A 12499-nucleotide genomic window follows, 5' to 3' on the forward strand; every position below is an offset into this window, starting at 1 on the left:
GGAAATTAAAAGAGGAAGGGATACTTATCAAGTAATTCTATGAGGCTAGAGTCACTCAAAAACAAAACTAAGATATTACAAGAAAAGTAAAATCTATGGACCAATATCCCTCATGAATGTAAATGCCAAAATTCTTAACAAAATATCTGCAAATCATGTCCAGTAATATATAAAGAGAATGATGCATCCTAATTTAAATTGGGTTTATCCCAGGAATTCAAGGTTGGCTTAACATTTGAAAATCAATTACTGTAATTCACCAAATTAATGGACTAAAAAAGAAAACTATATAATCTCCAACAGAGGCAGACAAAATTCAGCACTTATTTATAATAAAAGCTCTCAAAAGCTAGGAATAAAAGGGAAAATTCTCAACCTAAAGAAGGATATAAAACATCAAAGCCAACATTATGCTTAATGGCCAAAAACTGAATGCCTTTCCTCTAAGATCAGTGATATATAAAGATGTTTGTTCTTATCTCTTCTATTCCTCATTGCATTAGAGGCCTTAATGTAACAAGGATATTACAGATTGGAAACAAAGAAAAGTATTATTATTTGCAGTCAGTATGTAGGTCTTAGAAAATTTAAAAAATATACATATACACACTAATAGCTATCAGATCTAATAAGTGAGTTCAGCAAGTTGCAGGTAAAAAGCTAATATAGAAATATCAATTGTATTTCTATGTATCAGCAACAAGTCATTGTAATGTATTTTTAAATGCAATAAAAAATGTAAAGAGATAAATATGACAATGTGCATAACACCTGTACATTTTAAGCGTTAAATATTGCCTAGAGAAATTTTAAAAGACTTAAGTAGAGATATCATGTTCATGAATCTGAAGATGGAATATTAAGATGGTAATTCTCCCTAAATTGATCTATATTTTCAACACAAGCCCAAACCAAACTGTAGCATTTTTTTAGACAGAAAATAAATTAATTCTAAAATTTATGTGAAAATTCAGAAGACTTAGAATATCCAAAACATATATGAAAAAGAACAAACTTGGAGGTCATGCAAATTGAAGCCATACCACACCCTCCAGAGTAACTAAAAGTGTTGCCAAAAATGTAGGGCAACTAGACTCCTCATATGTTGCTTGTGGGAACGTAACTTGGTAAAACCAATTTGCAAAAATTTGATATTATCTACTGAAGTTGAACTTAGGTCTTTTTTATTGCCACAATAATGCTGCATAATAAACCACCTCAAATTCAGTAGCTTAGGACAACAGCATTAATTCTCATGCTCATCAGTCTGCAGGAGGTCTAACATTCTGTAAATCTAAGGTGGGTTTATGCCACAGGTTGGATTCACATCTGCTCCACAGGTTTGTTCTGTAGGCCCAGGCTGAAGGGGCATAGCTATTGGAGACACAGTCTCCTTGTGTACATTACTGGAACTCAAGAGTTAAATGAACTACATATGAATACTTAAGATTACTGCTCCTATCATGTCTGCTAAATTCTATCAGCCAAAAATATTCACATGGCCAAGAGCAGTATCAAAGGAGTAGAGAAGTAAATTTGGTCAACAGCAGAAGGGGGAGAGAATGAATACTTGCTGAAACAATTCCAAATGATCATATCCAGTGTGGTATACACCCAACAGAAATGATGCACACGTGTACTCTTTGGGTAGAATTTTCATAGTAGCCAAGAACTGGCAACAATCCAAATGTCTATCAACAGTACAATGGACAGGTGCCTGGCTGGCTCAGTTCGTAGAGCATGCAACTCTTTTTTTTTTTTTAATTTTTTTTAAGATTTTATTTATTTGACAGAGATCACAAGGAGGCAGAGCAGCAGGCAGAGAGGGGGAAGCAGGCTCCCTGCTGAGCAGAGACCCCCCCCCCCACCCCAGCCAACGTGGGGCTTGATCCCAGGACCCTGAGATTACAACCTGAACCGAAGGCAGAGGCTTAACTCACTGAGCCACCCAGGCACCCCGTCTTTTTTTTTTTTTTTTTTTTAAGATTTTATTTATTCATTTGTGGGGGGAGGAGCAAAGGGAGAGGGAGAAAGAGACTCTCTGCTGAGCATGGAGCCCAACACAGGGCTTGATCCCAGGACCCTGGGACTGACCTGAGCCAAAGGCAGACAAGACACTTACCCAATTGAGCTACCCAGGCACCCTGATCACGCAATTCTTAATCTCAGGGTCATGAGTTCAAGGCCCATGTTGGGCATGGTACCTACATTAAAAAATAAATAAATAAATAAATAAATAAATAAATAAAAACAAAAACAAAACACCCACAGTAAAATGGATAAAGAAAATGTGGGGAAACGTGGGTGGCTCACTGGGTTAAAGCCTATGCCTTCAGCTCAGGCCATGATCCCAGGGTCCTGGGATCAAGCCCCGAGTTGGACTCTCTGCTCAGCAGGGAGCCTGCTTCCCTTCCTCTCTCTCTGCCTGCCTCTCTGCCTATTTGTGATCTCTGTCTGTCAAATAAATAAATAAAATCTTAAAAAAAAAAAAAAGATGTGCTACAGCTACATCTACATATATAGCAACGAAAACAAAAGAATAAGTACCCGTGAAAACATGTCTTACTAACAATGTTTCTCCAAAGAAACTAGGTACAACATATTCAATTTATATGAAGTTCAAACCACAGGCAAAACTAAATATTGAAGTTTAGGTATGTACGTTTAGGCAACAAACGTAATATGAAAGGTAAGGTAGAGATTACCATGGAAGTTAGATTTGTGGTTAGGTATCATGGTAGGGATGATTGGAGTTGATACAAGATGGAACTTCTGGAGTTTTGGCAAAGTTCTATTTTTTGACCATGGTGGTCATTTCACGAATATTTGCTTTGTGATAAATCAGGGAGTTGTACATTTTGGTTTTGTGTACTTATAAGTTGTATTGTTTAGTTTCTACACCCAACCCTCTTCAGTTTTTGAACACACCCTAGTTTCACTTCTAGTGACTGCACTTGCACTTTGCACAAGCTTTGCTTGGAAAGCTCTTCCTCCACATCTTCAGAGGAGTGGTTTGGTCTGCTTTTACTCCTGAGGTTTGACTTCAAATGTCCCATATGCAGTGAGATCTGGCAGCTCTGTCTCTTCTGCTCCTGGCCTCCAGCCTCCAACCCCATTCTCCAGCATTTTCAGCTTGCTTTCACAGGTGTACTGTTAAATGAAATCCTATTTTTGTTGCGGTGGTTTACTTGTTAATTGTTACCTACTTCTAGAGTAAGTTCTGTTATGTGCCGGGTGCTTGTCTGGCTTGTTCACAACTGTAATCCTAGTGCTTACTTGGTAGCTGGCCAGAGTAAACAGTAAAGGCTGCTACTGAATTAATAAACCCCTATCTCCAGCATGTAGTATATGCCTGGTTCATGGAAGTGTCTGCAGTACTTAATCTCTCTCATTTGTAGAATTAACGCCGTATGTGGTCCCTTAGCTCTCTGCACGGATAATAAAGTTCTAGAGCTGTTTTCCTATAGGGAATGAGCACTTAAACATTTCATGTGTCAAAATGGAAAGAAACCAAATTCAAAATGGAGTCAAGAAGCAACGAAGGGTGCTCAGTAAGCACCACTCTTGGAAGCTAGCTTACCCCACCAGAATGATTTTCTCCTTGCTGGCAACAACCCAGCCAATGAGAAAGTGCCACAACTTAGCCAATGAGAAGCCACCACAACCCTCAACTCTGGCTCTCCTCCAATCAACTGTCACAACAACCTCTTCTAACTTCCCCCTTTTTCCTTTGGGTTCACCTGTGGCTCAATATACTCTGCATACCCGGGACTACAGTTCCTCTGTTTATAAGCAAGTCTGGTAACATTACCGACATTTCTATTTTTTTTTTATTTAATATTTTTTTCAGAGTTCCAAGATTCATTGTTTATGCACCACACCCAGTGCTCCACGCAACAGGTGCCCTCCTTAATACCCACCTCCAGGCTCACCCAGCCCTCCACTCCTCTTCACTCCAAAACCCTCAGTTTGTTTCTCAGAGTCCGCAGCCCCTCATGGTTCGTCTCCCCCTCCGATTTCCCCCAACTCCCTTTTCCTTTCCTTCTCCTAATGTCCTCCGTGTTATTCCTTGTGCTCCACAAGTAAGTGAAACTATATAATTGACTTTCGTTGCTTGATTTACTTCAGCATAATCTCTAGTCCCATCTATTTTTAAGGTTAACGCTCTTTCAAGGTTATTCTTGAATTACTAAATTAAAAGATTTTACTAATGTCACTTTGGGTCAAGACAATGCTCATCACTGCACCCTTAGGAGACAAAATAGGGGCCAAACACCACAGCCCCCAGGGAACCAGCTGCTGGAACCCACGCAAACTCGTCACGGCGACTACAGATTTTCTCCTCTACGTCTTCCGCCTCCGGCCACGCACCAACTCCTGGAGACACCAGGCCCTGCTTCGTCCCGCCCTCAGCTCAGACTCGGTCCTCCAATCCCAGGGCGAGCTGCAGCCTCGCGCCTGCGCACCGGAGAGAGGCGAGCGCCGCGTGGACGCCGGCTGCAGTCCGCGCCTGCGCATTGGCTTCTCCTCAGTGATTGGCTCCCGCCGTTCGCCACGGTTTAGTTTTCACTTTCTCTTTTTTTTTTCCTCCCCCTCTCCCCCCACTCCTTTTCCCGAGGCCAGAGGTTTCACTTCCGGTTTTCTGCAGCTGTGTCTCGGATAATCGGAATGTTCTCTCAGGCGGCGGCGCGTCTCGGGGAGCGTTCCTTCCTAGGACCGTGCGGGAGAAGAACGACGTCTGGCTGACGAGCGCGGAGGTGCCTGCGGTCTGGGAGCCTGGGCGCCAGGCCCGCGTACCGCGCGCCGGCGTCTCGGGGCAGCCAGGCGCTCCCGGGGCCGCGCTGCCGGCTCTGCCGTCTCTGGGGCTGAGGGGAAGCCCGGGCTGCGACGTGGAGGGTCCTGCGCGCCCCTGAAGCGCCGGTGCAGACAGCGCCGAGACTCTCCCGCGGTCGGAGAGTCGCTCCGGGTCGGGGAGCAGGCGGAGCGCGGCCGGTGCCTGCTGGAGCGCGGACGCGCCTGTCACGTTTGGCCGCGGGGGACCGAGAGGGGAAGTGCACGCGTGGAGACGCGGACGCCGGGAGCATGGGGAAGAGACTGGGCAGCGACGTCAGATCCTCGGGGGCGGCGGCCGCGCGGGGGGCAGGTAAGCCTTCGCCGCCGGGGCCGCTGCTGCTGGTGCACTGGGCGGGGGGGGCGCAGCGGCTCCCACCTGCAGGGCGCAGTGCTCCGCTAGCCGCGTGGGCCTCGGTGGTCGTCGGCCGCGGGCCTCGCCTCTGCCTTGCACAGAGCCGTCCAAGTTGCGAGGGACGCGGCGTGCTTTCCTTGGTGCTGCTGTCTGGCCGGTTCGCGCTGTTCTCGGGGTGACGGGGCGGGAGTGGGCGTCGGCTTTCAGCGCGGTCTTGGCGGAGCGGCGGACGGGATGAGCCGGACTTCGTCACAGCCCGTGGCGGTTCCCGGTGTCGCTCACGCTCCCACCCGGGCTTGACTCTGCGACGTCCGAATTTCGCGCGGCGGGAACCCGTCCTTCCCCTGGAGCCAGGGCGTCCAGACCGCCGAAGCCGTGCGGCCGAGTCGCCCGTCGGAGGACTGTCGTCCCCGTGCGCGCCGCGGCAGGCGCGTAGTCGGGCTGTGTCGGTGCGCTGTGGACCGTGCGCTGTGGACCGGCCGTGAGGTCAAGGCTGCCCTGGAAGTCCGCGTCTCGGGGCTGGCGCGGTCGTGGACCTGCGGCGGCGCGGGACCGTTTTCTTTCAGAGTCGTTCTAGAAGGAAGGAAGGGTCTGTCCCGGGGGCGGGGGTCGTGTAGCAGAAAGGCCAAGGAGTGCACGGGGGGCCGTCGTTCCGGTGGTCCGTGCCCTCCCGCGGTCTGGCCGAAGTGCCACCAAGCAGCACGTGGTAGAGGAGCGTGGCAGGTTAACCTCAGACCTCGAGGCAGACACTTGGGAAACCCTCTGGTTTCACTTAGTGCTTGTCGGTTCGAAGCCCAGAAATTTAGGCGCACCTGTCCCACGCGTCTTTCCCCGGGAAGGCGGGACGGCGGGTCTTGGGGGACGCGGTGGGCTTCAGTGTTGAGCGACTGTACGTTGCCGTAGTGACTGGTGGTGGCCGCCCGCGGTGTTCCCCTGAGGAAGCTCTGCTTGGGAAAAGGGCGTGACGCGCGAATGCACAGGCTCTGAGGTTGGTCGTCAGCCTGCCCCGGAGTTTATGACCAAGCAGACACTCTTGAACGGCCTGAGAATGTTTTGTGTTGAAAAGCTGCCTTCCAGGGCTGAGAGCGCCCCGCGATGTGTTCGGCACAGCGGTCACGAGCCCACGGTGGAGAGAAGGAAAAAGTGACAGCTGTCCATAATTCTCCCAAGAAAGACCGAGAACAGCGTTTGAAATTTGGGGGTTTCAGGACGTTGACCCGAATGTAATCAGTTCTCTTTGAAAAGAACTCTATTAGGAGCATCTCCTGTGCTCCAAACATAGATGCTTACATGAATTAAAATCCCCAAAGTGCCTAAAAAGTTGCCTGAGACATAGTGTTTAACAAGTGTAGTTGTGTTGTGTTTTGTTTTTATTAAAGATTTTACTTATTTGACAGACAGAGATCACAGGCAGGCAGAGAGGCAGGCAGAGTGAGCTGGGGTGGGGGGGGGAAGCAGGCTCCCCATCGAGCTGAGAGCCCGATGTGGGGCTCAATCCCAGGACCCTGGGACTATGACCTGAGCCCAAGGCAGAGGCTTTAACCCACTGAGCCACCCAGGCGCCTCTAACGAATGTAGTTTTGATATCTGCTTAGTATAATAAAGTAGGTATGGTATCTTTACCAAACCAGTCTTTAATTTTTGCTGGATATTTATTGTCAAGTTTTTCTCTGTAACTAACAATGATAGTATTTCTGTAGAGTTGATTCCCTATGAGAATGCTGGAGAATAATGCTGTGGAATTCATCTCAAATATCCTACCCTTTAATAAAATCCACTCTCAAAAGGTATGCCTTATCTCTCTGCTAGCCAGCACGAATGATAACAGTATTTCTTTAACATCTTACTAATTTTTCTAATAACTGGAAGTAACTTCTCATTTTAATTTTTATCTTCTTTGGGTGATAAAAAATATCTTGACTGGGTCACATCCTTTTCTTTTAAATTGCATTGTGAACTCTCTTTTGACCCATTTACCTATTACCACACCATTTTAATTATTGTACTTTTGTAATATATCTTGCTGCTTTCTTTTGAAAAAAGCTTTGGGCGTTCTTTGCATTTTTCTTCCAGATGATGTTTAGAACCATCTTTCCAAGTTCTGTAGAAAATCTTGTTGGGATATTGTTTGTGATTGCATTGAATTTATAGATTAATTTGAGAAGAGGCATTCTTTGAGTTTTTCCTTCTAGGATAATAGGTATGTCCCTTTGTTTCTTCTATTAAAATTTTTGTTGTGAAGTATACCATTTATATGTACCAGTTTTTTGTTTGTTTGTTTTAAGTATATCTGTGTACCTAGCTTAAAAGGATATCTAAGTGCCTTAGAAGCTCTGGTGTGTACCTCTCCCCAGAAGCAGTGTATTGCTGCTGCCGTCACACTGGTCATCCTCAATTTTGTGTTAATTATTCCCTGGCCTTTCTGTACAGTTTTTTCACATATATTTTTTTAAATCAAGCTGTTTGTTTTCTTTCCCCTGTTTTTGAGCTTTATCTGTGAATTTCGTAAACATTGTGTTTTTGGATTCATCATTGCTGAAGCATATGTCTGTAGTTCAGCAGTTCAGAAGCTTTTTGGTCTTATGACTCCTTTTATGATTTTAAAAACCATTGAGAACCCTAAAGATCTTTCATTTATGTTGGTTATATCATTAGATACTAAAACTGATTGATCTTAAATATGGTAGATATGGCATGTATTGGTGTATTTACTGGTACCTCTTAAAAAATGACACACCTGTTGGGACACCTGGGTGGCTCAGTTGGTTAAGCAGCTGCCTTCCGCTCAGGTCATGATCCCGGCGTCCTGGGATCGAGTCCCACATCGGGCTCCGTGCTCGGCGGCGAGCCTGCTTCTCCCTCTGCCTGCCATTCTGTCTGCCTGTGCTCGCTCGCTCTCCCTCTCTCTCTGACAAATAAATAAAATCTTAAAAAAAAAAAGACACACCTGTTACATCTTAATATAAATAACATTTTAATGAAAAGACTTTTCCAAAAAAATTAGTGACGAGTGGCATTGTTTTAACATTTTCACAAATATATGTTTTTTAAAGATTTTATTTATTTATTTGACAGAGATGACAAGCAGAGAGGCAGGTGGGGCGGGGAGGAAGCAGGCTCCCTGCTGAGTAGAGAGCCCAATGCAGGGCTCGATCCCAGGACCCCAAGATCATGACCTGAGCCGAAGGCAGAGGCTTAACCCACTGAGCCACCCAGGTGCCCCATTTTCACAATTTTTTTTTTTAAAGATTCTATTTATTTGAGAGAGAGAGAGGTCACAGGTAGGCAGAGAAGCAGGCGGGGCGGGGCTTGGGGGAAGCAGGCTCCCCACTGAGCAGAGAGCCCAATGGGGGCCTCCATCCCAGAACCCTGAGATCATGACCTGAGCCAAAGGCAGAGGCCCAACCCACTGAGCCACCCAGGTGCCCTTAAATAAAGATTTTATTTGAGAGAGAGAGTGAAGGAGAAAGAGGGGGAGCAGAGGCAGGGGAAGAGACGGGGGAGAGGGATAAGCAGACTCCTCACTGAACAGGGAGCCCAATGCAGGGCTTGATCCCAGGACCCTGAGCCTATGACCTGAGCTGAAGGCAGACGCTTAACCTACACTGAGCCACCCAGGAGCCCCTGTTTTCACAAAAATTTTTAAAGATTCAGTTTCATGTCTGCTTCTGCATTCAGTCTGTTGCAATATATTGTTATGGTTGAAAGTATATGAAGAAAATCCAGACTCATCTGTGTATTTAGAAAAGGGAGGCATGTTTTCATAAACTTATAAGATAGGTTTCAGCGAATATCAGATAAAAATAAAACTAACAGATGGAACTAGAGGGTATCATGCTTAGCGAAATAAGTCAATCAGAAAGACAATTATCATATGATCTCCCTGATATGAGGAAGTGGAGCTGCAACATGGGGGGTTAAGGGGGTAGGAGAAGAATAAATGAAAGAAACAAGACGGGATTGGGAGGGAGACAAACCATGAGTGACTCTTAATCTCACAAAACAAACTGAGGGTTGCTGGGGGGAGGGGGGTTGGGAGAAGGGGGCTGGGGTTATGGACTTTGCGGAGGGTATGTGCTATGGTGAGTGCTGTGAAGTGTGTAAACCTGGCGATTCACAGACCTGTACCCCTGGGGCTAAAAATATATTATATGTCTATTAAAAAAAAAAAAAAACAGTTTCTTTAAAGGTTAGCTGCAGTGTAAAATTTGAAGCCATGTCAGTGAACTTCTTACTCTGTGACATGAAAACACATTGGTCTGTCTTGCATTTTGAAGGGATCTTTGATCCATACATTGGTCATATGGTAGATACTAGTTCTTTGAGTTCTGTAGATCTCTCAGATGATGACACATTTCAATAGAGATCAGAAAACCCACCCAAGTACCATCACCACTTTGGGAACCACTGCTACAATTCATCAATTTTCATTGTAGTACGATGGTCTACTCTAAGAACATATTATAAATGGATTATATACTTAGTTGTTTTATTCTTTATGAACATAATGGTTATTTCCAACATGGGGCTATTATAGTTAGTGCTGCCATAAATGTTCTTGTTCATCCTCAAGTGCATATATATGATACTTGGGCATGTTAGTGGAATTGGTGGATCCGGTAGGAGGGTATGTGCATGTTCAATTTCATTAGATAATGTCTAACTTTTCCCAAATGGTACTTCTGATTTATACACCACTAATTTTGAATGAAGCCTCCCATTACTTCCCATTCTCTCTGTGTATGGCATTGTCCAGCTTTTTACTTTTTGCTGGTCTCATGGAAATGAAAATATTATTGTGGCTTTCAAGTGCATTTCTGAGATTACAGAAAACAAGTTAAATGTTTTCTTCTGTGTAATATTTAGTCATGTTTTTGCCACTTTTTCTATTGGGTACTTGTTTTATTAATATGTATGAATTTTTATTTTTTATTAGTATTTTTAATATTTTATTTATTTGACAGAGAGAGATCACAGATAGGCAGAGAGGCAGGCAGAGAAGGGGAAGCAGGCTCCCTGCTGAGCAGAGAGCCCAATGCGGGGCTCCATCCCAGGACCCTGAGATCATGACCTGGGCCGGAGGCAGAGGCTTAACCCACTGAGCCACCCACGCGCCCCTGTATGAATTTTTTTTTTTTTTTTTGCCCCTGTATGAATTTTTAAAACATCTGTTATATATGCAAGTTGAACTCTTCCTGTTGCTTAAGAAACTACTAGAATAATTTATTTTAACAATTAAAAAATACATAAAGATCATACGAAGAAAAATCTTTTCTTTCCTATACCTATCCAACTCATTCCCCAGTGTTTGTTTTTGTATTTCTCTTAACCTGATTTGTGCTATGCTACATTTTTTCCCCTCCATTTATCAGTGTATTCTGGAAATCTTCACAAAGCAGTATGTAGGTAGCATGCTTATTCTATAGCACAGGAAAACAATTTCTCATCGTGTGGCTGTACCAGTTTATTTAACTAGTCTGTAGTAGATAATCAGTTTCTGGTCTTTTGCTGTTAAAAACAGTGATGCATGGAGAAATTTTGTAGAGTTGTCATTTTGTATGTGAGCAGCTATTTCTGTACTATTAATTTCCAGAATGGTGGTACTGGGTTAAAGGTTAAATGCCTTTGAAATTTTGAGAAATACTGCCAAACTGCTTTTTCTTGGGATTTTGCACGTTTACCTGTGGTGTATTGCAATGACTCTTTTCCTGAAGTCCCTCACAGGATGCCTTGTTCAACGTGTGTTCTTTGGTAGTTTGATAAATCATTTACGGATAATTATGACTGAGTTTGAGCATCTTTTCATGTGTTTAGAGGCCTTTTCCCCCCTCTGTGTACTGTTCATGTCCCTTGTCTATTTCTAGTCTTTTTTTTTTTTTAAGATTTTATTTATTCATTTGACAGAGAGAGACACAGCAAGAGAGGGAACATAAGCAGGGGGAGTGGGAGAGGGAGAAGCAGGCCTCCTGCAGAGCAGGGAGCCTGATGCGGGGCTCAGTCCCAGGACCCCGGGATCATGACCCGAGCCGAAGGCAGATGCTTCACTGACTGAGCCACCCAGGTGCCCCCATTTCTTGGGGTCGTTGGACTATAGGACATTTTTTTTTTTAAAAGATTTTATTTATTTATTTGACAGACAGAGATCACAAGTAGGCAGAGAGGCAGGCAGAGAGAGAGAGGGGAGCAGGCTCCCTGCTGAGCTGAAAGCCCGATGCGGGGCTCAATCCCAGGACCCTGAGATCATGACCCGAGCTGAAGACAGCGGCTTAACCCACTGAGCCACCCAGGCGCCCCTATCCCTGGACCTTTTTTACATGCTCTGGGTACTAATCCTTAGGTACTAAAATGGGTTGCAAATACCTTTTCTCTCTCTTTGTGATGTTTTTTGATGAATAGAAGTTAATTTTAAAGATTTTCTTTTTGTGTCTATCTATTTGGAATTGTTAATTGTGGGTAGATAGGAGTATAAATACAATTTAACTTTATTCTCAGGTAGATAACCAGTTGTGGTAGAATTTACCATTGAATCCACTTAGGTCTGAAGTTTTTTTGGTGGCAAATTTTTGACTAGTGATTTAATTTTTTTTAGTGGTTACATGATTTACTCAAGATTTGAAAAAAATTGTCACAGTTGCTTAGATTTTTTAGGTCTCTTTTGTCTGAATTTTTAATATTTATGGTTGTTAACAGTGTGCTCTTGCTATCTTTAATGTGTGAAGCATGTGTAATTATGTCTCCTTTTTTCAGTTTTGATATTGAATATTTCTCCCTTCTGTACTGTTAATTCATCTGGCTTGTAGCTTATCACTTGCGCTTTGTGACTTTCTCTTTAATGCATTTCTTTTTGTTTTTTTTAAATTCATTTATTTCTAAATAGCTGTAGAGTCATGCACTTGTATGTTTTAGATGTGTCTTTTAAGAGCATCTGTTGGAATTTTTTAATGCAGTTTTAAAGCATTTCGGCTGAGACATTTAGCCGATTTACATTCACTGTAATTACTCTTATTTTGTGCTTTCTGTTTGCCCTGGCTAGTCTATATTTCTTTCTCCTGTTATTTTTTTTTATTTTTTGAAATTAAAAAAAAAAAATTTTGTCAGAGAAAGTGCACTCAGGAGCGCACAAGAAAAGGGAGTGGCAGGCAGAGGGAGAAGCAGGCTCCTGCTGAGCAAGGATCCTGATGTGGGACTCAATCCCAGAACCCTGGGATCACAATCTGAGCCCAAGACAGCCACTTAACTGACTGAGTCACCCAGGTGCCCCCCTTCTGTTATTTTTTAAATATTGATTTAATATCTCTAGCCTTCCATTTTCCC

At 44.0% G+C, this 12499-nt stretch overlaps 1 protein-coding gene across 2 annotated transcripts in view; it reads left to right on the forward strand.

Moving 5' to 3' along the window:
* The first annotated feature begins 5015 nt into the window (after positions 1-5015).
* The window catches only part of LOC111158630 (family with sequence similarity 208 member B), a 78054-nt gene continuing 70570 nt past the window's right edge, over positions 5016-12499 (forward strand). For both annotated transcript variants that reach the window (XM_022520792.1, XM_022520793.1), the window contains exon 1: positions 5016-5143. In XM_022520792.1, the coding sequence (XP_022376500.1) occupies positions 5083-5143 (61 nt within the window). In that variant the 5' untranslated portion in view covers positions 5016-5082. The remainder of the gene's footprint in view (positions 5144-12499) is intronic.

Source organism: Enhydra lutris, unplaced genomic scaffold, assembly GCF_002288905.1.
Source record: "Enhydra lutris kenyoni isolate GAN:26980312 unplaced genomic scaffold, ASM228890v2 scaffoldscaffold61, whole genome shotgun sequence".
NCBI classification, from domain to species: domain Eukaryota; kingdom Metazoa; phylum Chordata; class Mammalia; order Carnivora; family Mustelidae; genus Enhydra; species Enhydra lutris.